The sequence below is a fragment of the Biomphalaria glabrata genome, chromosome 8, assembly GCF_947242115.1.
Source record: "Biomphalaria glabrata chromosome 8, xgBioGlab47.1, whole genome shotgun sequence".
NCBI classification, from domain to species: domain Eukaryota; kingdom Metazoa; phylum Mollusca; class Gastropoda; family Planorbidae; genus Biomphalaria; species Biomphalaria glabrata.
This window is the reverse complement of record NC_074718.1, coordinates 43,426,861-43,454,539: the sequence shown is the minus strand read 5'-3', so window position 1 is coordinate 43,454,539 and position 27,679 is coordinate 43,426,861. Positions and strand designations below refer to the sequence as shown.

Here is a 27,679-nt window from a genome sequence, read left to right as displayed (position 1 = left end):
ACCAAAGATGAAATGGCCGGGGATGAAATGGCCGGGGATGAAATGGCCGGGGATGAAATGACCGGAAACCTAAGAAATGCATTGACAGAGTAGGTAAAATTTAAAAAAAACAAAAAGCATAGAAAATGCAAGACAAGACTTTGTTCTGGACTAATCATGAATCATGTTCTATTTATAGACTTACCCAACCGTCAAATTCGAGAACAAGAAAGTCTCTGAGAAAGCGGTGCGTGTCCGGGTTGGGGTCTTCAGTTCAGGGGCGTTCGTTTGAGGTGGGGTTACAACCTCGCTGTGCGCTTGTGCACCAACGCTAGCCCCGAGCAGAGATAAAGACATGGGTATAGCATTTACGCTATTGAGAAGGTGAAGCCAGTCATGTCCTGTGTTCAATAACAGAAATGCATCAGCATTCGCTATGGAGATCATGTATTCACTTAGCAGAGCACCGGTGCGCTGACGCTAAGACGGCTAATACTGTAATGTACTAGTTTAGAGAGTAGGTTAGTTTTGTTAGTTAAATATATGGAATGTACTAGTTTAGAGAGTAGGTTAGTTTTGTTAGTTAAATATATTTTGTATAGTGTTTAGCGACGGTAAAAGTAATGACGTAGTAAGACAGACTAATGACGTAGTAGACTTAGGCGAACAAGAGACCAACATGGCGTTATGTTAGAAGTAGGTTGTGTTTCGAATAGTAGTTGAATCGTAATTAGATATAGCGACGTTTTAGGAAGACTGGACGGATTTCCCAGTGGTTAATAAAGTATCCATTTTATAGAACTGAATGTTGTTATCAACTATATTCAACTTGAAATGTTCTGTGGCTAATGTTAAGTAATAATTGATACATAGTCGAAGTCAGATTAGATTAGCCCACAACAATAGCCTACATAAAATAAAAGGCTGACCTAATTAAATGTTTCGTATCCAATCACCGGCGAGAACATTAACAATGACTTGAACAAACTAATGCACATGTCTTATGATTGTTCTCGACCTTCCCGTGTTACGTTGATGAGAGACTTAAATTTTCTAAGTCATTGGATTTCGTAGGACACTAAGAAATAAAGAGAACTTATATGATTTTGTCCTAGCATGCGGAAGAAGCCAATAGTGTGTGTTTTTTTTTTTTAATCCTTTAACACAGATACATAAAAAAAATATGTTGGCCATCCTGCTTTAATATCAACAGCTGTCTGTCTATATCAGCGGTTCTCAACCTTTTAAGCTCGGTGACCCCTTTTTACAATCCCTCACTCTGCCGCGACCCTCCCCCCCCCCACCCAAGCACACACATACAGCAATAGAAGAGTAGACAATAGCAATCCATATTTTCGATGGTCTTAGGCGATCCTTGGCAAATCTTTCAACCTTTTAAGCTCGGTGACCCCTTTTTACAATCCCCCACTCTGCCGCGACCCCCCCCCCCCCCAAACACACACATACAGCGATAGAAGAGTAGACAATAACAATCCATATTTTCGATGGTCTTAGGCGACCCCTGGCAAATCGTCAATCGAACCCCAAGCGGGGGGGGGCGCGATCCACAGGTTGAGAACCCCTGGTCTATATCAACTTCTAGCCGCTCTAGCGCCTTTGTGTCTTTTTAAATATTTAAGTAGGCTGTGTTTGTAAGCTGCGGCTCAGTGTTTATGTATTCGTATATTGCTGCTTTACTTTTTAGTCTTCTGTCCTGAAGTGTCCCTACATAAAGTGATTGTACTAATGGCGTTTTTCAAGTTGGATGTGATTATTCGCTTTGTTATCATTCTTACGGCTATATTTTGCATCTGTTCTAGTTTCTTTCTGTTTTACTTGAGTTGAGGGGCCCCGCCAAAACTAAAGTTAATAACATTTCAATTTTATGTTCTTGTTTGATTTGTTTAAAAAAAAATAATAAAGTAAGAAAGTCGATACAATGCAAAAAAAAAAAAAAGAAAACCGCCAGAACCAATTTAAAAAAAAATAATTAAATGTCTGTTGTAAGAGAAGCTAGAAGAAGCGGGAAGTTCGAACGTACAAGACACTGGCGCCAAAACACCCCCAATAGAAAGAAAACTATATGGAGAGCTCCCTGATTTGGAAACCACTGCGCAGTTCATCTCATATATTGGTCTAGTCATCTGAACACTCCAACATGAAATTGAGAATGAGGAAGAAGAAGAACGTGTACCGCGAGGGCTTTAACTTACCTAACTGAGATATTCGACCAGAAGAAAGTCTCAGAGAAGACAGTACGTGTGCGTGTGGGCGTCTTCAGTTCAGGGGCGTTACTATCCTGTGGGGCCACTATCATGGTGGGGACTGGTAGGTGAACTCCATTCACGGACATAGCAATGCTATCTAAAAACCACGGGTGTCCTGTTGGTGTGTGCATGGAGTAAATGTTGATACGTTGACTTGAAATATCCAGTGATTATTGAAATGAGAGAATATTAACAGTGATGGACCCGTGACTATTTGATGAATCGTCTGATTCTAGATTAATTTTTTGGTTGAGTGTTTCAATTTCATATGATACAGTTCGCTTTGAACGTTGACCGTGACTATGGACAAGAATCTTAAATAACAAGACGGAAATGACGTAAAGCACAGGTCACATTGTACGGTGTAATCATAACTTTAAGGGACTTCCGTTGACAATCTATTCTCTTTCTCTTTCCAGTCTCTCTGTTATTCGTTTATTAATACCTTTAGAACGCAATTAAAGAAAAATTCGAATATGCTAAAGAAAGATTCTTAATAAATATGCGCCCGAGAAGATCATTTCTCAGCTGCGATTTCCCAAGCAGACGGCAGATCTGGAGAAGAAACGTAAGCTCAAACTCTATGGCCACATCACCTCAGGACTCGCAAAGACCTTCCTTCAGGGTACAGTACCAGGAAGAAGAAGAAGAGGAAGACAGAGAAAGCGATGGGAAGACAACATCAAAGAATGGACAGGCCTGTCAGTGAATGAAATTCTATCAAAAGCAATTGGGGGGCGGAGGGGGGCAGAATGGAATAAAGAAAGATGATAGACAGATCTTGTGTGGTGCCCCAACGGTTCAATAGACTAAGAGATAGGTGAATGACAGTGAAGATATCCAAAGACGTGTAAATAACTGAATAAAGTTCGTGGTTTTATTGAAATTTGGGATCGGAAACGAAACAATAATGAGACTCTCTCCTCCAATCCAGAATGTCATATAGAAGTCGTATCATTCACGAATCCTTTATGTGTATATTTGTTATGCCACTATATGGTTGAAATTAAATGTTGAAAATGATTAGCTACGTGAATAAAAAAAAGTGCACGAGGAATGTGAGGGCACAAACAAATGCATTGGTTGTGTATGAGATTGTGAAACAATACTAAGAAACAGGGACATAACTTGTAGGTCTGGATGATTGTCTACTAGTGAGTCTATTATCAAGGATACGGGTAATACTTGTGATATTATTGATACAGTTGATAATAGTAATATACGTGTTAATACTGATATTAGTGATACCACTGATACCAGTAATACTGGTTATAGCACTGATAATAGTCAGTTAGTGATATCAGTGATACTAATGATACTAGTGATACTAATGACAGCGTAAAGGCAGCTGCACAGAAACTAGATACATATGAAGTAGCCTATAAGGGCGTCAATTTCAGAAACTTTATGTTTAAGATACATCGAGACACAGAAAGGAAAGTTTAGATACATTCTGGCAAACGGACATTCATAACGGCTTCCGTCGTTTTAAAAAATAATGATTGCAAAACATTGTGCAAATAGTTGCAATTTTAGCCACACATAAAATGTTTCAATAATGAATGAAATTATTCAGGAAAGAACATGCTCAAAAGAAGATTTAGCCTGCCCGTTTGAATCTATGAGAAATTATAGACATAGGCCTAATATTTACTGTAGAATAGTATTAATTCATTTAGAAAGAGTTCAACAAATAACTACAATAAATAATAGTTTCAGAAATTTTGAGACGAATTTTTTATTTAAACTAATTCCCGCGCAATTATTTTTTCATTGTGCTAGATAGTCTCATAATGCGAAAAAAAAAACAGATATATTTAATAATATTGAACATTTCACGTCTAAACTATGTGAAAATAGTAAGTTATAAGATTGATTTGACATTATAGCCTACTGTAGCTATTACATAAAAAGCCCACACATTATGTTAGTGTTATTTAATCCCAGCATGCAATAATGTCCCTATTACATAATCCCACTATTATCTACCCAATCATCAAGTTGCTCCAGAGCCAGAATTCGGAGAAATCTACACGAACTCTGGCTGGCTCGGCCAGCGGTCTGCCAGAATCTAAGGTCGATACCAAGGTTCCTATAGGAATGGCTCCGTCGCTACTAAATACCACTATCTCCATTGGTCTATTCACCGGTCCTGCCATAAAATGCACTGGCCTAATTCGACGACCTGAATTCGTGTTACATGACAAAGTTTACATTGAGTTCCATATCTCAGTTGCATGTTTTAAATGCACTAATAGTTAATAGGCCTACCTTCAAATTGGTTCTATCATTAAGAGAGGCGGCCTTATCAGTACGCGGGGCCCTGAGCGAATTTCATTGGTGGGGACCCACATGATTGTATGGCGAACTAATGTTGACATAAGAATTTCCCTATCGCGGGGCCCAGCCTAAGGCCGCCTCCGATCATATGTGCACAATTATAATGAACTGCATAGAATGACCAAGACTTTACGAGATTTAGGAAAGCATATGACATTTTAAAGATGGAAACATGGCGACGTGAAAAACTTTCCCAAATAATATTCAAGTTTGAGATACGATGACAGACACCAGTGTTAGTGTTATTAATCTCCGAACACTGAAGAGCGACACAGCTCGAGAGACTCAAAAGTGAAATTGTAAAAGTCTTAATTCAGATTTACATTACTCATCTTAATCATCACACACATTCCTTTAAGGAAATTTGTTTCAGGAATAATTGCAAATGGAGGATACTAACCGATAAATAGTTCTCGGCTGAAATACTATTGCAGTGATAATACATTATTTATACCATTAAATTACAGTACATGAATAGCTGTACACCATGCTGCATATAAGAGATTTTACCTACATTGACTGTACACTTTGGTGATATTCACAGAACTGTTAACACTAAAATTATTCAGCTTTCTCATAATTAAATATAGAGCTCAGATAGGCCAGAGTGGGAAGAGCTAAACTAGAACTAATTTAAAGTGAATTGACTTAACAAGAGCTAAACCTATAAAAAGGTGAGCTTCATAAGAGCTAAACAAAAGTGGGAGTTCAATCTAACTGGGATAGAGTTAATTAGAAGCCAACTTAGTAGAAAGCTAGGTATGGACTAAATATCAATAATATAGTGCAATACTTGTAGTTTATAGATATCATCTTATTGTCTAGAGACAAGACTTTAAGAAGAGTTTTAGTTCAAAAATATCTCTACAGCATTCTGTCTCAAGACAGCTGGTCTACTTTGTAGTTCAAGGTACACTAAACCTCAATCAGTGTAAACCTCAATCAGTGTAAACCTCAATCAGTGTAAACCTCAATCAGTGTAAAACTCAATCAGTGTAAACCTCAATCAGTGTAAACTCCATTTCTTTTAAACTCCAACCATTGCTGTGCAGGTAGAATATATATCACTGCTTTAGGATTAGGCATTTGTGGGAAACCAGAGACATTGATGTCACTAACTATAAGTCAAGTCTTCATTTTGTTATTTATCCCCCACGCACGCACATATGTTCGATATATTGAGAAACATTTAGATCTAGATCTAAACTGTGAAGACTTGAACTTATTTTTATAAGCTGCATGTGCCAAGATTTTTGTAGATTAAAAATCTTAAAACTAAAAGTGTGAGTCTGCAATGCAAATTCTTATGAAACAAATCTTTCTTTGATTAATTTGTTTCAAGATATTTAAAATAACACACACAAACAAACTATGCTATGCTTGATTTAAATAAAAATAAAAAATGAGGGGCATTTACTCTGTAGATCCACAGATGTAATAGCTGTAAGTTGATGAGTGTACTGTCACATGATATCAAACACACTGTGTAAATACCACATATGTTTCTCTGCCTACATTAGTACAAGATCACTGACATTTTGTCAGGAATCATTTCACTGGTGTCAGCAGTGAAAGGCAACAAATCAATGTGTAGATTCTAAACTGAGTGAATCAGTGACAGCATATCGAAGTGGAATGGAGACCAGGAAAAATATCACTTATCTCCCCTTAAAGTAATTTCCTTTAATTTCATTTCAGTATAACACTCTGTCCCTCCCCCCCCCCCCCTCCCAAATAAACAAAAAACAAACAAGGTGCCAAGGTGCATTGTGAGGCAGAGACTGTGTTAGTTATAAATTTGTACTCACGAATTGGTTCCTGGTAATGGTAAACTGTCGCGTCTGTGAGAACAACTACACCAGCATTCTGAAAATTAAAAAAAAATAAAAAATGTGTGAATTATTTTGAACCTTTATGAAAGTTATACCTTCCATTGATTTATTGACCATACATTATCTGTAATAAGATGTAAACCATATTTTTAATTTAATCATAACCAAATGGCGAACATTTATTTCTCATTTATATTATTTTTTTTAAATGTGGAGTTTAAGATTATCAAAACGGGCCAATATGTTTTGTTCAATGGCGTATCTTGCATGATCAATTTGAATAGATGACCCCAGATGCAATAACATGGTTGACCATTACATAATGTCTTTGTTTACCATACTTTAATTCAAAGCTTTATTTTGATAAATTTATATGCCAGCCAAATATGGTAACAATGAACCACCCAAAATATAGAATTAAATAATATTTTCCAGTTAAAAAGTTTTCTTACATTTGGCATAAACCTATTAATTAAAAACCAGACATTTTTTAAAAATATTTTCATCAACTAACTAAAACAATGAATGGACCTCATTCACCAATCGTATACAAACAACATTTTGCCAGGTGGTTCTCTATATCTTCTATACAAATTACGCAATCCCTAAAGGCTGTCATGTGATACGTAATTTTCATTGTTTTATCAATATTATCACGTGGCTAAAAGTTGTTTGTTTACGATTGGTGAATTAGATCCATTAAGTTTTACATACAAAGTCAATTTAATTTAAAAAAGAAAGAAAAGATACAGACTGAATTCTAACCATGATTGAAATGTGTGCTCTGTAAAAGTACTTACACTGAAGATTTGCTGAGCATCACTGCCTCCGTAGTAGGTTGGGAATGGCCACCAGATCATTCTCTTTCTCCTCTTGCACATTGGGCAGTCAATAATTCCTTTGTTGCTACTAGACTCTGTGATTGTGTCATATTCCTTTAGCTCTGTGTATACCTGAGGAGTTGGTGAAAGGAATAGTACATTCGCTGTTGTTCTGTTTCTGTGGCATAAGTTAACAAGGGTGTCATGTGACCAGCTCAATGACCAACTGCCCTTACTTTTCCCCAACTAATGTAAGAGCTGGTTGGACAGAAACAGATGACCTTTACATTATCTGCCCTATAGACTACAAGGTCTGAAAGGGGAACTTTACTTTTTTTTACTTTCTAGATATTTATTCTGCCATTATAATAAACATAAGATGAAAAATAAAAAGTTTTAATCACTTTTTTACCAAATGATTTTTCACCATAACAAACCTGTTAGCTATTGTTTTTAATTTTAAAAAGAATAACAGATGACAGCAGATTGTGTCATGTAGGGAATAATGAAATTAGCCTCCGATATAATAGTCCAACACAGCAGTATTTAAAATATCAATTAGTCCTACCTAAGTAGCATTAAATGCCAATGAGATGTTCCATGAATTTTGAACAAACAACAATAGCACAAGGATGTATACATGTGAAATAAGTGAAGATAACAAAGGTATGGAGTAACCTCTTATATTCAGACAACAACAACAAAAAATTATTTACCATAACATCTCCAGAAACAAGTAGGATAATGAAAGTTAAAACCAGAAATACGTTTTACATAGGAAATAAACTTCTTTTTGGAAAATACTTCCATTCAATTAGAAACAAGAATGTAAAACTTTTGATTATAGCCTTACGTCATTATCAGTGACATCATTTCCTCCTTTGAGCAGAAGAACACTTTGGTCAATGGCCAGGCAGTAGGCAGTAGAATCTGGGTCAGCCTTAACGGTCACGGTGACATCATCTCCTGGCTCAACATCGGTTTTGTCAAGGTCAATAGATACCTACAATTCAAAAGGTAGTCCATTTATTTTAAATGCACTGTAGGCACACTGTATCATATGTTTGGTACACTGTAACATAATTATCTATAACCATTTAGTTATATCTAAACACAAAGCCTTAAAAATAATTTTTTTTTTAAAAAGAAGTTTTGTTCTTAGGCTATTTTTACCTTATTTTTAAAAGCTCCAGAAATATCAAAACTGATGCTGTCTGTGACAATCTCCCCATCAGCTCTGACGTAGTACAAAACAATTCTTGCATTAGGAGCCATGCTAGAGTCTGATGGTATAGAGAACTGGTAGACAAGCTGACCATTAGCATCCACAGTTCCTGTTTTGACAATGCCACCTCTTGATAGGATCTGAAATAGCCATTAGTGATCTCAAAAACAAAAATCTATGCCACTTAAATAAATAGAAATGGATATATTTTGATTTTCCTTCCTTCATCTCTGATTCAGACAGCTTGGGCACCATATGATATTCACTTGCCAAATTTTTTTTTATATTCTCAATTTTCTCACTTAAAATTTCGACTTTCTAAGACCTGCTTCCATTTCTTGGTACTGTACATTAAAAGAATTTCTCTTCAAATCCTAAAAATCTTGTTATGTGACTGTACCACAGAAGTTAATGTTATTTTTATTATTATAGCTTTTATATAGCGCTACTTTCATGCTTATAGCATGCTCAGAGCGCTTTTGGTCCAATCTCATTTGTGGACCAGTGGGGGGGAGGGGGTATCTAGGATTTGGTTTTCCGTGCTGCCTTTAGGCGCTCAGTAAACACAACTCTGCACGAGTCGGGTGTCGAACCTCAAGCCCCCCTTCTAGGTAGCCAAGCCAAGTCAAGTTCAAGCGCACTTGGCCTCTCGACCACGCTTCCTACTATTTAATCATTTTTTACTATGACCACCAAGTCCTTATGACATCTTTTGATATGACATTTTTGAACCTGTCACTTACTTCCTTATTTCATGGTGCCTGTTAGCAAGCAACACTTTCATTTATTAGAACTTGAGATGTCTTAAAAAATATGCTTATTATAAATCTATCCTGAGATGGTCACTGTATGTATTTTTTTCTTCTGCGCAAGGTGCAACAACCATATTCTAAAAGATGAAGTTATATATATGTTTAACCTTATTAAGCTTCATAAAAAGTCACAATGCATAATACTTGCTCTTATATAGTTTTTGAAAAGCTGCTAAAGATTGCCTATGTAAGGGCTACAACTTACTTGGTAAACTAATTTGGTCAATGCTTGTGTCCCTTTAACTTCAAAGGAAATACTGTCTCCAGCCTATTTTTTAAATACAAAAAAAAAAAGTTTATAATATGCATCAGAAAATATATAACCACTTTAAATAAGCCCATTTTGAAAAAAAAAAACTTTTCCCATGTAAATATGAATATACTTTATTTAACTCATAAAACTTCATTATTTAATAACATTCTTTTTTTTAAAAGACACATACATAGTATTGCATTGCCAAGGTCATTTAGTAGTTTCTTTAAAACTAGTACATGGTAAGTAAAACGATTGTAGCAATTACCTTAATGACAGAGCCAGACTTTAATATCAGTTGAATGTAAGAATTGCTTGGAGAATGACTTTTTCCAAGTGTCAGTTCCTTGCTTACTCCTTGAAAATTAGCCTGAAGTAAATACAAATACCAAACCATTCAACAAGACTACAAACCAAAATAATATGTATTGTTAGAAATTAAACATACACAGCAATATGATGTAATTAATGAAATAATTTCATTCTTTACAATCAAATTCAAAATGAACTTTTTAATGACATTTTAAGTCTTGATATCCTAACTAGACAGTGCTAGATGCATATATTACAACTATAATTTTACTGCCTTTTAAATGTTTACTTTCTTGTCAGACAAAATAAAGCAGTTGGTTAAAAACAAAAATTCTAGCAGAGGAATTTTTGAAATAAATACTGTAGCTTTAGAATGTTGCAAAACGTTATTTTAAAATGAAAAGAGGTGCATTTTCTTACAGTAACATGAACATCCTTAGCATCGGCAGGGACATCAACAGGGATAGCAACAAGGCCGTTATCTGGGATGGCCAAGCTCAGTGCAGGGAGGTCTCTGCTCTCAGTGGGTGGGACGTACCAGTAGTAAGGAGTAGGTGTGGTACCAGGGAGCTCAGCTGTGACTCTAATGCTGACCTTGACCTGCTCAGCTGTGGAGGTCATTGGAAGACCATCGGGTTGGGTGACTTTAAGCTGAAATTTAAAAATAAATGATACATGAACAAGAGACTTAAACGTTTGAAAACATCAATATGAAATTTTAATATTAAAACTATTATTGTGAAAGCGAAGTTCCCTTTTCAGACTTTCAGACAATTTATGGGGCAGATGATGTAAAGGTCATTTGTTTATGTGGCTTAATGTTAACCAGGGTGTCATGTAGCCACCACAACAACCAAACGTCTTTACTTTTCCCCAACTAATGTCAGGTAGCCTTTACAGCTGGGTGGACTAAGACTAAAGATACCCAGTCTTTGTCAGAATTTGAAACCTGACCCTAGGTTCAGAAGCACCACTCAGCCACCACAACTCCATTATTGTGTACAAATAGTAAAAAACATCTTTTCTAGACACTAAATGTTTGCACCATTGAATAAACAAAAGAAAAAAAAGATCCTTAAAATAGACTTACGTAGGCGATGTACTGAAGAGCTGGTTTGAAAGTTTTAGGGTTGGATTCTGGGAAGTCCAACTTGACACCTTTGTCATACAACGTGACAGTTCCGTTTCCTGACATCTGGTTGCCTGTCAAAGACTCTGTCACATTGGCAATGACTATCAAAACATGCTGATTGAGATTAGCGTTGATGGCTTTCACCTGGGACATTGGGATGGTGACTTTGGCCTCACCATTCAGCTAAAAACAAAAATCAAGTCAGCACTGAGAGCTAATGGATTTCATTAATTCATTGATTCAATTTTTTTCTAGTTAAATAACAAAATTCTAAATATTGAGGGAAAAGAAGTGCATTTGTATTTTATTTATTATTCCAACAGCCAGAAGAAGGATTACAATTTGAATAAATGACAAACATATTTTTCAGTTAAGTTCATCTATATGTAGTCTAATGGAATGCCAGAATAAAGAGCTTTCAAATTACAGCGCTTTTAACTAGATGTTGAGGAGCTGTTATAGAGTTTAAAAAAAATAAAGTTCATCTTTCAGACCTTGCAATCAATAGGGCAGATCATGTTAAGGTCATCTGTTTCTTTGGCCAATGATTAATGAGCAAGGTGTCATGTGACAAGCACAATGACCAAATGACTTTACTTAACCCAACTAAAGTCAGGTACCCATTAGAGTTTGGTGGACTCAAGGGAGCCCTAACAATCCCGAAATTCAAAATTCACCAAGATTTGAACCCAGATCCCTAGGTTCAGAAGCCAAACACTTCACTATTAAAGTATAAATGGCTTGATGACAGCTCCACAATAACTGAAAGAAAATTTTAATGAATTCCTGCAAACACTAAATGCAGGGAAATAAAACACACTGGAAAATTAAAAGTTCAGTTGTAAAACAAAAGGCAGAAATTCACAAATTTAGTTATAATGAACAGGATTTATCTACATACGGGCACTTGCAGTGTGGTTACTGGGAGGGCTCTGCTGTAGTCAAAGGTGTTGAAGCTTTCATGTAACTTGACCAAGACATCAGCAGTACCGTTGACTGGTTTACCATAGGTGTATCTGTCAATAAAAAAGACATGAGATGACATGAGTTGTTTTTTTTTTTAGTGTGAAACAGTTTCATTAGGTTTAATATTGATATTGGTATTTAAAAATATATTGACACCTCACAGAAATACAAAGTATAGTCTGTCTTCATTCTAAGAAGTAGAATAGTTACAAAACTGAAGTAAAAACTGTTTAAAATTTACAGCCCTCCAGGTGGTGGAAGTTTCCACATTTAAAAATCTGTTTCTGATTAGCAATATGTGTTGTTTTTTTTAAGAGATCAGTATGCCAGTAAAGTAAAGTTTCCCTTTCAGACCTTACAATCTATTGGGCAGATGATATTAAGGTCATATGTTTCTATGGCCAACGGTTAACGAGCAGGGTGTCTTGTGGCCAGCACAACAACCAACCGCCTTTACTTTCCCCAACTAAAGTCAGGTACCCATTGGAGCTGGGTGGACTCCCGAAATTCAAAATTCCAGCCTTCACCGAGATTTGAACCCAGGACATCAGATTCAGAAACTGAGCGCTTAACCACTCAGCCACCGCGTCCCCTGATCAGTATGCTACTATGAAAAACAAAACAATTATTTCCTTATTCTAAAAATCAAATTTTTAAAAGTCTAGACTGTTTCTTATGTTTGCCTGTCTTTGTAAAATGATGATCATGGTGATTTGATGTCCTCTTGTTTTATAAAACAGATGTGAATATTTCTAAATTCTTTTTTTTTTAATATGATTAGGAATTATTAGAAGTTTTTATTTTCTATCGTCCTTATCAGATGTTGACAGATTTACTTTTATCTCTTACTGACTAAATGCTTTGCTAGCCAATCACTCACTTAGATTTGACTGTCACTGTGACGTCATTGTCTGTGGTCAAAGCATAGGATGGCATAACAACATCCACCTCAAACTTGGGAAGAACTGAAAAGTTACATACAAAACACATATTGACACAATCTTCATTATTTCTGAGGCAAATTATGGTTTAAAAATTTGATTTTTCTGATAAATTCTGTGACACTAGCAATGTATGTTGTATTATTAAATCTACACAGGCAGTGAACTGACACAAATTTAGTTTTGATATTATAAGAAATACAAATATAAAATTAGGCTGTTCTAGATCCACATAATAGTAGGAATTGCGTTGGTATATTTTGTGATTTTACACACTGATGCTTTTTTAATATAAGGGCATAGATTTTCCAAAGGCCATATGGATGTCTTGAAGTTGATCTACAGTATGTCTTCATTTCGGTGTTGTTGTTTTGTTTTAAATTTGTGGGGAAGTAATGTTTTTTGTTTTTTTATCTTTAAATCAATGGTTGCGAGTTGTAAACCTGGCATTAGAGGCTTGTTGGAGAGAGAAGAAGATTGACATTAAACCAATACAAGTGCTTTAGCTTCTTACCATATTCAGCAACTGTGAACACTTTCTCTTCTTTCGTTCTCTGTAAATACAAAATTTACATATAAATGGAATGATATTTGAACATTTTATGTATTAATACCAACTTATATCAACTGTGGACATTATATATAATACACATATTAGAGATTACGGATTTGGTATACTTGTCAATTTTTACATTATTTTTTTTTATTGTTATTTCCCTTTAATATTGCTTCTGTAATCATATTTATCTCCCTTTGATATTGATACAGTTAACATGCTGACTTGCTCAGCTTGCCTTCTTTGATCCAAGAAGACACAATGACTTAAGATACAAAATTGATTTATAATTTTAAAAAGAAATTATAATGACTGTTTTCTGTTGTAGCTGTGTAGGCCTGCTAATAGATCTATCATCTATTATCTTATGAGATGTTACTAAAAAAAAGAAGATGATTATGTCCTACGCATGTTTACATATTATTTTATTAATGTATAAACCTTTTCTATTATAGCTATGTACTAATAGATCCATTTTATGGACGTATAAGCCTATTAAGTTGTCTACAAAAAACGTTTAGCTTTAAGTATTTATAATAGATTTAGTATAGATATTAAGCACTTTACTGATCTTAAAACACTCTCTACAATCATGGCTTTAAGAGCTCTATAAAAAAATATTAAACACTGATTTCATCAGATAGATAAACACGTAAAATATCTTTCTAATAAAAATCATAAAAATCAGTTAACATTGATTGATTCTAAATAGCAAAGCCACTCCCATAGTATGTTGTTAACCTTTTTTTTTTTCCAAGTGTCTTCAAGAATGGCATAGATTGCCTGAAAGACTTAGGAAACTCAGGACTTAACATAAACTAAATCTGCATTTAACATAAATGTCTATATAAAAAATAAAATAAAGTTTCACTTTCAGATCTTGCAATCTATGGGGCAGATGATGTTAAGGTCATCTGTTTCTATGGCTAACGGTTAATGAGCAGGGTGCCATGTAATGCCAGCACAATGACTCACCGCCTTTACTTTCCCCAACTAAACTCAGGTACCCAGTTGGGTAGACTCAGACACACCCTAAAAATCCCAAAATTCAAAATCCCAGCCTTCACAGAGATTCAAACCCAGGACCCCAGGTTCAGAAGCCAAGCACTCAACCACTCCACTAATGCCTATATATATATATATATATATATATATATATATATATATATATATATATATAGTAAAATGGGTAAAACATACTGCAATTCTTTTTTAAATGTTTTTTACATGATCAAATACAATAGCCTCTTAGTTATTAAGTGTGATGTGAAATAACTTACACCAGCCTCAACAGAGATCTTCCAGTCTCCAAGTACTGGTTGTGTAGACAGAGTCAGTTCTTGCGTGATCACGCCATTGGTGGGAGTCACTTTAAGCCATTGCTTGATTTTGTTGGAGTTGGCATCCTAATACAAAGATTTAATATTTCTTAATGTAGTATTTGTCAAAGTTGTCATCATTTGATAGAGAAAAAAAAATTAACAACTAACAAGAAGAGTAAAATCAGTGATATAATTTCCAAGCCAAAATTTTAGCGAAAAATTATAAAATTTTTTTTACTAAAGGTAGTTTCAATATAATTGACAATGATTTCTTTAAATTGTATTAAGTGTTTATATAGAGAGTTTAATAAAGTAGATAATACAAACAACCTTTTATTTACACTTAGATACCAGAATACTGAGCAAGATTGAGTCATTTCTAAAAAGAATTGCATGATGACTTAATGATATGATAGGTTTGATGTTTTATCAATGTTTACACATTTTAAAGCTAGATTTTTGCTTAGAATTTTGTTTGCCATATTTAAAATTTGATCTGGCCATGCAATATCCCCTTCAGACCCTGGTACTGATTTTAAAACCTACCCTGTTTCTTTAAAAAAAAAAAATTAAACCACAATAAAAAAAAGGATGCTTAATTTTCTTTAAACTTCCCTCTAAACCCAAACCCTCTGCAGATAGAATTAAAATAAAAAATGTAAGTAAGCTGTATACTAAATCTGTCTCAGAAACATGTCTTTGCTTACATAAATAGAGATATCAATAGGGTCTGTGTAAGACTTCAGGTCAGAGTACACTCCAAACACTCTGAAGTTAACTGAAAAAAAAAGCATTAAAATTGTAGATTTATGCAATTTGATTTAATGTGGGTGTCTTTTCTTTTCTAAGTATCAAAATGCATTTTATCATCATCAACTTGTTTACAAAAAAAGATCAACAGTTCAATAAAATCTAAGATCTGGATGTTATTGACAACTATCAATGTAATGTTAAAAATTAAGTATTGATGAGTCTAGTCTTGATTTAATCTAGAAATTTCTAGACTTGTAATGGTGTAAAAGAAAAAGTTGAAAAAAAGACATAAGCAAAGAAAAGAAATTCTTGAGGTCATTTGGAAAGCCTTATAAAAAAAAAATTTAGAGAGTCCAAATATCGAAGATGGGGGTGTGGTATCTGAGTGGTAAAGTGCTTGGCTTCAAAAATTGGGGGATCAAGGATTCAAATTCTGGAAAAGACAGGGATTTTTAAAGCGCCTCTGAATCCACCCAACTGTAATAGGTACCTGACATTAGTTGGGGAAAAGTAAAGATGGTTGGTTGTTGTGCTAGCCACATGACACCCTTGCTAACCATGGGCCACAGAAAAAGATGACCTTTACATCATCTGGCCCATAGATTGCAAGTTCTGAAAGGGGAACTTTATCTTTTAAATATCAAACAGAAGTAAGAATCTACCTACTTAACCTACATTATAATTTTTGAGGCATTAAAAGAAAACAACAGAAATTTTGAAGCTCATTTTGCCAATATTGTAGTTTATAAACAAAAAGTTCTCTACCACATTTAAATTACCCATACCTGTGTCCCCTGGTTTAAAAATAGCCTTGTTTAACTGGATGAAGACTGAAGTTTCCTTATTGTTGTAGTTCAAGTTTTCTGACTTGTCAAAGGTCAGTCCACCACTTCCTTTTACATTCAGGGTGTAGGTGCTGCTGGGAAGGTCAGCTGGTAACTGGGAATAAAATAGGAAACGCAGGCCTCAGAATCAACAAATATGGAAAACTATGTTTCATCTTGTTCGTGACAAGGATTTAGTCCGAGGCTTTAAAAAATTGTAGATAGTTATTCAATTATAAACAAAGGCATTAAAGTAAATGTTACCAAACAAAACATTTCTTGTCACATAAATAATAAAATAATATTAAAAGTAGCTATTTAGTGAAGTCTAACTACAGTTTTTTTTTTACTTGTACTATTTCTGAAAACTGGTTTATCAAGCATGGATAACTTTGACCATTTGATTTATCTTTGACTGTTGGATTTATATTTGACTATTGGATTTCACTTTAAACAATGAATTTAACTTTGAACAATAGATTTAACTTTAAACAATGTAGACCTATTTAACTTTAAATGATGGATTTAACTTTAAACAATGGATTTAACTTTGTTCAATGGATTTCACTCTAAACAATGGATTTAACTTTGTTCAATGGATTTCACTCTAAACAATGGATTTCACTCTAAACAATGGATTTAACTTTGAACAACAATGTTGGGGGTGAGAAGAGAGTGTCTTTTGTTTGCACAATTCAAGTTCCAAAGCTCTCTCTCTCTCTCTCTCTCACACACACACACTGACTCTCCATTGCACCTACTAGTTCCTTTTCAATCTTTTCATACCATGCTCTCTTTAACTCGACTACCTTCCCCCTGTGACTAGCACAAACATTACTGAAGATAGGGGGAAAGTGGGGTAATATGAGATACTTAACTTTAAAGAGTTATAAAACTTATAAATGATATATTTTTACCAAACGCTAATATAAAATGGATTCAGTAAATACGAAATAAACTTTCCACTAAAGATCAGATGGATTCGAGCATTACATTTTGAGTTATAGAAATAAAATGAAATCATTTTAGTATCCCATATTACCTGCCATAAATGGGTAATATGTGATACCCAACCAATGTATGAAAACTATAAAAATACAATCAAAATATAATTCTGTAAATCAAGTAAACAAAACAAACAGTTTAAAACATCACAAAAATTGTATTATTTTAAAAATATTTTTCTGTTAAAAAGTCAATTTAAAAAAGTGGCTGTGCGCACCGGAGCTGATGAGAAAAAATAATTGTCTTCATTTTAATTAATATTAATGGCTAATTCAGCTTTTATATGAGCTGATTATTTTTGGGTTTTCTTCAGCTGCTTGAACATTCACCACTAATTAAGATCTAGATCTGGATGTAACATTTGAGCACTTAAACATATAAAAAAATATCGTACCGTAATTTACCCCCAACGTGGTATCCCAGATTACCCCCAGGATAGAACATTGAAAAGTTTGTTATTACAACCATATCGCTGTGCTGATCAGAATTTTAAAACTGTTTTATTCTTAATATTTGCTCATGTATTCATTATATACCAAATATAATATGATAGCTTGCTTTTTAAGCATTTAGACAACCTTTAAAAAAATGTGATCTAATGTAAATATAACCAACAATTTTCTAAAACCATTTTATTAGACCATGGAACTATACTAATGGAACAACAGCTCCTATCTAGGTCTAGATCTAGATCTATATATAGATTATAATAGATCTAGTTTTTACTAGACTAATATTACAATCCACAGTGTGAATTAAAATTGCGAATGTTGTTTCTTAGCTTAAGCTCGTTTCCGCTTCGCCAAATTTGATATAATACCGACCTATGAAAAAATACCACAAATGCCCATATTGCCCACCATCTCATATTACCCCACCTTCCCCTACAATAGAGATCAAATCTTGTAAACATTACGAAATGTTTTTCTTTGCATAATTTAAAACCTAATCACAATTTAAGGTCTGTATACCACCGAGCTAAATAATTGCATGTTCATCGATCTATTTTAATCATGGTCAGGTGACATATGGCGCACACAAAGGCCTACAATTAGGCCAGTGAAACGTATACCGACACAAAAAGATGCAAAATATGCATATACACATAGACCTGTTAGTAAACATAGTCGTGTCTTTCGCCACAAAGTCTAATTTATACCACTGAAAGGCAATGAATGTTGAAAACATATTATCTCCCTTTTTTATTACAAGAGCAAATTAAGAATTAGACTTTTCTCTGCAAAGCGAGTTGATCACTACAAAAATCATAAATTACTGGTATGAACTCAGTCTCTCGCGCACACACACACGATGCCTCTTCGTTGCCACTATTATCTCCTTATCAATATTTTCATGCTATGCTATCCACTAACTTTCTATCAATGGCTGCCTGGTCGTGTCATATGCGCTCGTTCGAGGATATCGATGGTCCCGGGTTTGAACCCTGCCCGCCGCCATCCCCAGACGTCTTGCAGGAGATATGGGCTAGAGTGTAATAATCTTCATCCCCACGGGCCCCCGCTTGAGAGGGTCCCCAAATGAGTGTTGTTGTTTTTTTTACATAAAAGATTAAATATAAATGCAGGGGCCACCAAAAAGGTCAAGTCCCCCGGGCCCCCAAACGATGGAAAATTCCTAGCAACGCCCCTGACCCGAAACGTGTTTTAAAACAATTGACGTGATCAAGAGACTGAACATGTCATTGATATGGTCTACAGACTGCATCTCTAATAGGTATGGTCTTAAGCAGTGTTCCCTAAACTGTGTTCCGCGGAACCCTAATGTTCCTCGCGATGCCTGAATAGGTGTTCCACGAACTACTGGAATAATTAACTAGTAGGCCACCACTCCACCACGTGAATTAATCTCTCTTCAAAAAAATAAGCAAAGTGTTCCGCTAAATGCTCAGAATTTGAAAAGTGTTCCATTAAGGAAAATGTTTGGGAACCACTGGTCAATAGACTGTACATGTAATGCTCATGATCGTAGACATTGAAAATCTCTAAATGTAAATTTGGATATTACGTATACATGGATTACTCGTTGGGGACAAGTTTAATTCTTCAACCAGTGAGGTAGACATAGACGTCGTAATCACTTACCTTCATATCCAGTGTACCAGGTGTACCTGTAACAAATAACAAAAGGTCAAACGAATTCTTTACAGACATCAAATCTAAGATATTAGACGACCTTTTATGTTTGTGTTATTTAAAACCAAGCCTCAAAGGTCATTTTTAAAACTTGTATCTCTGATTTGATTGGCCAGATCTGCTTTGAATTCGCTATCTATGGTAACTATGGTAGTTACTAGTAAAACTTTTTTTCTGCAACCTTTTAGATTAAAAAAAAAGGGGGGGGGGGATTTTAAAAGTTTAAAGAAAGGGAAATGTTATGACAAATTGGCACAATGATGCCCCTCTGACTATAAAGCCATAGCGTGATATCCTCGGTGCACGAAGGAGTAAATTATAATCCAGTCAAAAGATAGCAATGGAAGAAACGGTTGAAAAGTCATATACGATACTCCAAAAGTCCATCAGATTAATTGACAGATGAGATGATATGTAGAATATACATAAAAATATCTATACATATAAGAAATGTTTCATAGAAAGTTTTGTCTGTTTGTTAGTTTGTATAGTATTAACGAACTTTTTTTCCCCTCATTTTCAGATTCTAACCTGATTGTTTAGTTGTTGTTTTTTTTTTATTCCTAAGTGAAAGGTGGTATAATGTCTACAACAAAATCGAGTGGTAATTAGTTTAACCTTTTTTTTTTTTTTTTGTCTATTTGGTTTTGCATATGTTAAGGTTGACAATAAAACCATGGTATAATTTTGTAAATATCCATATGAGCACTGTCGTATGGGGTAGAAGTGATGGGCCTCAATTAAGGTGAAGGTCACAGACTATGTGTAATCGTGTCTAGTTTTTTTTTTTTATATAAGGCTTGTCGAGTCCTCAGATTAAAGAGGAGTGCTTTATTTCATGAGGCTACAAATTCTAGATCTGGTCTACCTGGTCCTATACTGACGAAGACAAAATGTAGTCTGCTGGTGGTCAATTCAAGTTTTTATTTTTATCGTCTATTTCTGTCTTCGGTTACAAGAGATCCAGTTTTATTTTTGGTCTCAAGTGTGTATCCCGCGGACTTTTGTAAGAGATCTCCAGCTATCAGGTTTCTCGATTATGCCAGTTAAGACAATCAGTTGGCTATTGGTAGACTTATAACTCATCAAACTAAGATGTAGAATCTAACCTACAAGTAATCATGTTAGACTTTGTTGGTTTTTGGGTTGTTGTTTTTTTTCCTAATATATATTTTAGCATAGGAAGAATCAGGCAATTATCATTCAAAACGAATCTTTTTTTTTAATATGGCAAAATCTCAACAAAAAAAAAAAGTTAAATTCTTCTTAACCCCGATCTACGAACTATTTAATCTATTTATACCTAGTAGAAGAGTAAAATTAAATATAGTGGTAGAGAAATAGTTTTAACAGCCCTGACCTTGAAAAAAAAAAGTTCTTTTGTGGTTATTTTAATAAGGTAATGCTCTAAGAACTGACCTTCTTGAAAGACTTTGGTAGCACTGACCACGGGTGTCGTCCCACGTAAAAGAGATGCTACGACTGTAACATCACCAGTGGCGTTGAGGATGTTGACACTGAGGGACAGGTCCATGTTGGCTCGGACCTTGGAAGGTGCAATGACCACATAGGAGCTGGACAGAGTTAATAATAAAATTGTTCACTATTTAACATTTTCAACGGACTAGTTGGCTAAAAAACTAGAGTAGGCCCTATTATAGCTTTATTCTAGTAGCATTAGTGTTGGAGAGTTTATCGGATTGAGAACGCCCCTGATCTCGATCAGTTCAAATGGGTCCCCACACTTTATGAAGAAAAGTAAAAGAGAATGATCTTGGAGAAATAGAAGATTAGACGTAGACTAGATTAGATGTAGGCAGACGTAGATCAGATCAGAGACAAGCAGACGTAGATCAGATCAGAGACAAGCAGACGTAGATCAGATCAGAGACAAGCAGACGTAGATCAGATCAGAGACAAGTAGACATAGATCAGATCCGAGATTAGTTAGGCGTAAATCAGATCCGAGGAAGCAGATCAGAGAGAAGGCAGGCGTAATTCATATCAGAGAGAGAGGGCAGAAGTAATTCAGATCACAGAGAAGGCAGAACTAATTCAGATCAGAGAGAAGGCAGAAGTAATTCAGATCAGAGAGAGGGCAGAAGTAATTCAGATCAGAGAGAGGGCAGAAGTAATTCAGGTCAGAGAGAGGGCAGAAGTAATTCAGATCAGAGAGAGGGCAGAAGTAATTCAGATCAGAGAGAGGGCAGAAGTAATTCAGATCAGAGGAAGGCAGAAGTAATTCAGATCAGAGAGAGGGCAGAAGTAATTCAGATCAGAGAGAAGCCAGAGGTAATTCAGATCAGAGAGAAGGCAGAGGTAATTCAGATCAGAGAGAAGGCAGAGGTAATTCAGATTCAAGAGAGGGCAGAAGTAATTCAGATCAGAGGAAGGCAGAAGTAATTCAGATCAGAGAGAGGGCAGAAGTAATTCAGATCATAGAGAGGGCAGAAGTAATTCAGATCAGAGAGAAGGTAGAAGTAATTCAGATCAGAGAGAAGGTAGAAGTAATTCAGATCAGAGAGAGAGGGCAGAAGTAATTCAGACCAGAGAGAAGGCAGACATAATTCAGATTAGAAAGAAGGCAGACGTAATTCAGATCAGAAAGAAGGCAGACGTAATTCAGATCAGAGAGAAGACAGACATAATTCAGATCAGAGAGAAGGCAGACGTGAGATGAGATCATGTCATTGGAGAATAAAAACTTATAATGGAAAGTGGGAGGGGGGGGGGAGTTTAAAAAACAAATTGAGCGCCAATAGTTCTAACCACTGGTAGCTCAGGACCAAGTATATATTAAATATGAAAATTTATATAGGTCTAGTAATTAGATTGGATAATGTTTCAAGTAACTTACTTTGTTGCGCTAGCAGTGGCAATAACCACCGCCAATAGAATTAACTTCCACATCTTGCTTTACCTAAACACAGGACAAAAATATAGATCTAAAACACATACTCATTACACACTGACTAATTTATACGAAAGTAAACATTTCAATCAATATTCCAAACAAGCAGACGCGAGTGACTGAGTCAATTTGGAAAGCGTTTTGATTGTATCAAAATAGATGCAGAGGCGTCACTTGTCTGTGAAAAGGTGGGTGAGATAATCATCTTAGGGAGAAAAAGTCGCTTTTCTAAATTTTTAAAAATGTATTTTCCTTTTTTTTTTTTTTTTTTTGTTAAACTAGTCAAACTTCATTTAAATAGTGCCTGTAATTCAAAGATCTATGTGAGCTAAAGGCTGTTTTTGAACAAGTCCTAATAAAATCATGCACCAGTTCAGAACGAGTAGACCTTGAATCACCTCATAAATATGCCTATGTTTTAAATTTACAAATTACAGACCCATCAGGATTTTAATTACGTATTTAGAGATCTGAAATCTAAGCCACTGTAAGCACTGTTCAGGTATGACATATAATCTGTTAAAGAACATTCTAATACCGGTATATGTCCTTTTACTAATCAGTAAACAAATACATTCTGTTCGCATTTATAATTAAGACCCTACAATGCTGGTATACATGAAAATCAATTAATGTGTTTTAATGATTTGGCTCAATTTAATATCTGCCTCTTCACAAAACTGTAATACCACTGGAGTAACTCCTTTATTAGTTAGGCATCCCACAAGACTAAGACTAATTATAAGCTAATTTAACAGCACTTAACGCGTAGGCCTAAGCTAATTAAGTGAGCTAGCTTTGAGTTTTACCTGACTCAAACTGAAAGGCAGGCTAAGTGGACGAACACCTGGTACGAGTCTCTTTATATAAGGGACTGCGCTCTCGCGCAAATTGTCACACTAATTCGCCTTGTTTATCTTCCAGTGACCTAGCTAGGTCCGTCTGCTAGATGAACAAAATGTATTCAGATTTGTATTCTCGTTATTGTGGTCTACCTCATTAAAAAAAATTGCCCTTACGTCAGGTAAAAACGGAGCTTTAAAAAAAAAAAACCCACAGAGGTCAGGGGAGAGGACTTTAATTTACCTGCGGTATAAAAGCCTTGTTTGTTCGCACATTTATTTTAAGCCAATCCACGCATTTGTTTGCGTCAAAAATGTCTTCTGTCATCTCAGTAAATCCGTGAGGAAGGAGATCCGGAATGTTCAGAATGGACTATTTTTCTCCGCGCTGCTGTCCTATTTACACTGGTGATGTCATAATGCAGTTAGCAACACCATTAGTCTAGATATACTGTTGATTGACCAATGACGTCCCTTAAATGGGTAACGGATACAATAAGACGCCGTTAGCGGTGAGATGCCCTAAATAGGACTCACAGTTTAGTACCCAGTGACTAACTAATAGTTTCGTGACTCTTGTAGGTCTCAAAAGTAAAAGTCCATTCCCCCCATTGAAATTCAATTATATGACCCCATGTAAAAAGTGTAAGCCTAAGGCGATAGCCTTTACCTTCACTTAATCCTTAGTCTGTTGGACCATTAGGGCATCCAGGGCCGGCCCTAGCAATTGCCCAATGCAAAAATTGTGCGGGGCCTATAATAGTCTAGGTAGGGATAAGCATAATGTCAAAATTAAGATTATTTTAGTTAGAAAATATTTTCGTCTTTGCAATAAATTTTTATTAAATGAAAGCTCACAATGCTGTTTTTATTTATTGGCACCCCAAAAATGACAATATTGTCCATTTTTCATGAGATTTTAATAATTTCAGGAGATTTTTAGGACTTTTTCGTACATTTTGCCTTTTTAGGAGATTTCCTGAAAATCAGGAGGCCATGGGAATTTTTATATATATTATTATTATAATATATAATTATTATATATAAGTTATAATGGTTAAATTTAATAATTTACACTTACAATTAGCGCGGGGGTAATGAAGGCACGGGGCCCACTGCGACCGCAAAGGTTGCAGTGGCCTAAGACCGGCCCTGGGGGCATCACACATGATCTGTTGACAATCTTTCTCTGTGACTTTTGCCTTGGATAGAATCTTTTTCAATGACAAGTCTGTCTATTCTTTCATGTTGTCTTCCCATCGCTTTTCTGTTTGTCTTTTCTTCTTCTTGGTATTGTTACTTAAAGGAAGGTCTTTGCGAGCCCTGGGGACCTTGTTTTAGTTTTAGCTTTTAAAGCAATAGCCCAGCACACTGGATAAGACGTACCCTATTACTGAATCGGTTGACTAAATTTCAAGGGAGAGAACGGTACACTGGTACAGAGTTCCACGCTAGGACCACTCTTACTCCCCCACTGTGTGTCCGAGGACACCATAACAGCATGCTAGTTTGCATGTAACCCTGATTATGTTGGTATGGTGGTTATCTTTAAAACAAATGCTCAAAGATTGCCTTAAACTTGGCAAGAAATAATAATATTCCCCAGCAAGGCTTCCTTAACAAACCCAGTAATTTGATTTCGGCTGTTTAGAAAATTGTAGTCCTATTGCTCAAAGCCTCTGGAAGATTAAGAAGATGGTGCCTAATGGTGATATTGGAACACTAGAACAAAATGTATCAAATTTTAAAGCAAAGACCACGCAGACATCCAGCTATGACTATAACCTAACACTGGCTGACAGTATATCAGGGCCGGATTTATCACAGTGCAAGACTGCGCAGCGGCCCAGGGCCTCTCCCTTGAAGGGAGCCTCCATATTTCAAACATATATTATTGGCCTCCTTCAGTCGTAGAACGACTGTGGCTCATCTCGTAAAGCAATTTTTTTTTTGTGTATGACTTTAGAGGCCTAATACGAAGAGACATTACTGTTCACCTACAGCGCAGGTAGATGTGGCGTTTGCTTTGGTGGAAGATCCAGCCAGACATTTTTCGTTTGGCACGCTTTTCTTCCAGATCTAAGGTCGTGTTCTTTTGTTGTTTCTGTTGCTGCCATAACTTTCTTTATCACCGTCTCTCACCACATTGTGCGGCGTGCGGTCTAGGGCTATGTCGTCGATGTACACTGATTGGAATTCCCGTTCTATTTCTGTCTTCACGGCTGCTTTTAGATCTATTCATGTTTTTATTATGTGCATTTATACTGAATTCTGAAGAGGGAAGAGCCCTTCAAAGAAATCCTAACCGGGGCGTCCACTTATTAATATCCGGCACTGACCTGATTCCGTAGAACAGTGCTTCCCAAACTTTTTTCCCTTAACGGAACACTTCGCACATTCTGAGTATTTAGCGGAACACTTTGTTTATTTTCTCAGAAAGATTAATTCAAGTGATGGCATACTAGCTCATTATTCCAGTAGTTCGTGGAACACCTATTTAGTCCTGGCAGAAAACTAGAGTTACGTCTCGAGTGACGATCTTTTCCCTTTGCAACTTCTTGTGTGACTAAAGAGGCCAATCCTTGATACACAGCTGCGATCGCAGGTTGGGCATATGTAATCACCAGGTGCTGTTGCATTTTCACCCTTCTTTCTGCTTCTGTTGTGTATGACATCTGCAATCCGTGACCCTTCCTTTATGCTCTCTATCCAGTGCCACCTCTTCCCAGCTGCCAGTGTCGATTTTGAAGAGCTTCATGTCGCGTTTGCATACATCCGTATAACGTTAAAGTGGGCGACCAGCGGCTCTCCTGCCTTCTACTAGATCGCCATACAGAATGTCTTGTGGAAGTCGACCTACTGGCATTCTACGAACGTGGCCAAGCCAGCCAAGGCGTCTGCTGCTGATAACAGAGCGGATGTCCTGGCACCCTTCTCTTCGTAGCACTACCTCATTGGTTATTTTATCTTGCCACCTTATTTTAAAGATCCGCCTTAGGCATCTTTTCTGCAACCGTGACATGATGCCCATTGCTTTGGCTATCCTGTTGTTCATGTCATTATCCAGTACAGCATTGGTGGATATGATGGAGCCAAGATAGCAAAAGTGATCGACAATTTCTAGTGGTTGGCCATTAATGTTTACTTGAAGTGCAGTATTTGTGTTCTGAACTAGTATAGTAGTCTTTGACTACTATTTAAGCCGAACTTCTGGCAAGCAACAGATAGTTTGTCAACCAGTACGAAATAGGTCACAGTACGGCAGTACGAAATAGGTCACAGTGAGTTGACAAGTCCTACAGGATATACATGGTGTTGATGTGTATCGAGTCCCAGCATTGTCATTGATCCATAGAGGCCTACGGCGTTATTTAACATTCGGAGTTAGTGTAACATGCAAATGACGTCTATCCAAGGCCGGCCCTAACATTTGCGGGGTCCTATACGAAATGGATTGCACGGGGGCCCAGTCAGGGTAGGGATAAGGATAATAAGTGAAAATTAAGAGTTTGTATTAGAAAATAAATTCGTCTTTGCATTACATTTTATTAAATGAAAGCGGACAATGCCGTTTTTTTTAATCGCGCTTAGTATTGGCGTTTACTATATTGAATGACACCCCAAAATGACAATTTTGTCTATTTTAATTTTTTTATGACTTTTCAGGAGATTTAAATAATTTCAGTAGATTTTCATGACTTTTTCGTATATTTTGCAATTTTAGGAGATTTCCAAGATCTCCTGGAAAATGAGGAGGCCACAGAACCCTTATTATAAGTTATAACGGGTTAGTTTAATAATTTACACCTAGAATTAGCGCGGGGCCTATGAAAGTGCGGGGCTCACTGCGGCCGCATAAGTTGCAGTGGCTCAAGTCAGGCCATGCTTCTATCGGTCAACAATAGTTTTTACTGGTGTTGGAGAGTGTTGTAGTTAGGTCAACCTGACCTAGTACCGTAGGTTATTACCAGGATGAGACAATGATGTCAAATGTAAATATAGGTGGCGCTGTGTCTGCACGTATATATTTAAACATTTTATTAGGCCCTTATGTGTGTGTTGGGGGGGGGGGGTAGAATTAATTAAAAGAACATTTTTAAAATAACAAAACATAGTCAAAAGTAATGATTAAAAAAAAAAATTAAGGAATTGTCCACCTTAAAATATGGTTCAGTGTGAAACTGGCCTGGTGTAATTGAATGGTTATCTAATAGATAGTTTTATAAAGGGACAATCTTCCATTCAGAACCTAATAGATAGTTTTATAAAGGGACAATCTTCCATTCAGAACCTAATAGATAGTTTTATAAAGGGACAATCTTCCATTCAGAACCTAATAGATAGTTTTATAAAGGGACAATCTTCCATTCAGAACCTAATAGATAGTTTTATAAAGGGACAATCTTCCATTCAGAACCTAAGCAGGAATGCAC

At 35.9% G+C, this 27,679-nt stretch overlaps 1 protein-coding gene across 14 annotated transcripts in view; it reads right to left on the bottom strand.

Annotated features, from left to right (window-relative positions):
• LOC106058415 (CD109 antigen) overlaps nucleotides 1-23,358 on the bottom strand; it is a 59,495-nt gene extending 36,137 nt beyond the window's left edge. For 8 of the 14 annotated variants that reach the window (XM_056038451.1, XM_056038450.1, XM_056038447.1 and 5 more), the window contains exons 1-18: nucleotides 23,214-23,349; nucleotides 22,351-22,413; nucleotides 20,913-21,067; nucleotides 19,443-19,468; nucleotides 16,297-16,450; nucleotides 15,466-15,536; nucleotides 14,717-14,842; nucleotides 13,395-13,434; nucleotides 12,820-12,904; nucleotides 11,875-11,989; nucleotides 10,932-11,156; nucleotides 10,262-10,492; nucleotides 9,798-9,899; nucleotides 9,482-9,544; nucleotides 8,413-8,604; nucleotides 8,093-8,242; nucleotides 7,219-7,371; nucleotides 6,395-6,452 (exon numbers count right to left, since the gene is read on the bottom strand). In XM_056038451.1, coding sequence (XP_055894426.1) covers nucleotides 6,395-6,452; nucleotides 7,219-7,371; nucleotides 8,093-8,242; nucleotides 8,413-8,604; nucleotides 9,482-9,544; nucleotides 9,798-9,899; nucleotides 10,262-10,492; nucleotides 10,932-11,156; nucleotides 11,875-11,989; nucleotides 12,820-12,904; nucleotides 13,395-13,434; nucleotides 14,717-14,842; nucleotides 15,466-15,536; nucleotides 16,297-16,450; nucleotides 19,443-19,468; nucleotides 20,913-21,067; nucleotides 22,351-22,403 — 1,999 coding nt within the window. In that variant the 5' untranslated portion in view covers nucleotides 22,404-22,413; nucleotides 23,214-23,349. Of the gene's footprint in view, nucleotides 1-184; nucleotides 381-2,192; nucleotides 2,362-4,235; nucleotides 4,432-6,394; nucleotides 6,453-7,218; nucleotides 7,372-8,092; nucleotides 8,243-8,412; nucleotides 8,605-9,481; nucleotides 9,545-9,797; nucleotides 9,900-10,261; nucleotides 10,493-10,931; nucleotides 11,157-11,874; nucleotides 11,990-12,819; nucleotides 12,905-13,394; nucleotides 13,435-14,716; nucleotides 14,843-15,465; nucleotides 15,537-16,296; nucleotides 16,451-19,442; nucleotides 19,469-20,912; nucleotides 21,068-22,350; nucleotides 22,414-23,213 lie in introns of all 14 variants that reach the window. The other 6 variants (XM_056038458.1, XM_056038455.1, XM_056038448.1 and 3 more) reach the window with 5 other exon arrangements.
• Nucleotides 23,359-27,679: the final 4,321 nt, after the last annotated feature.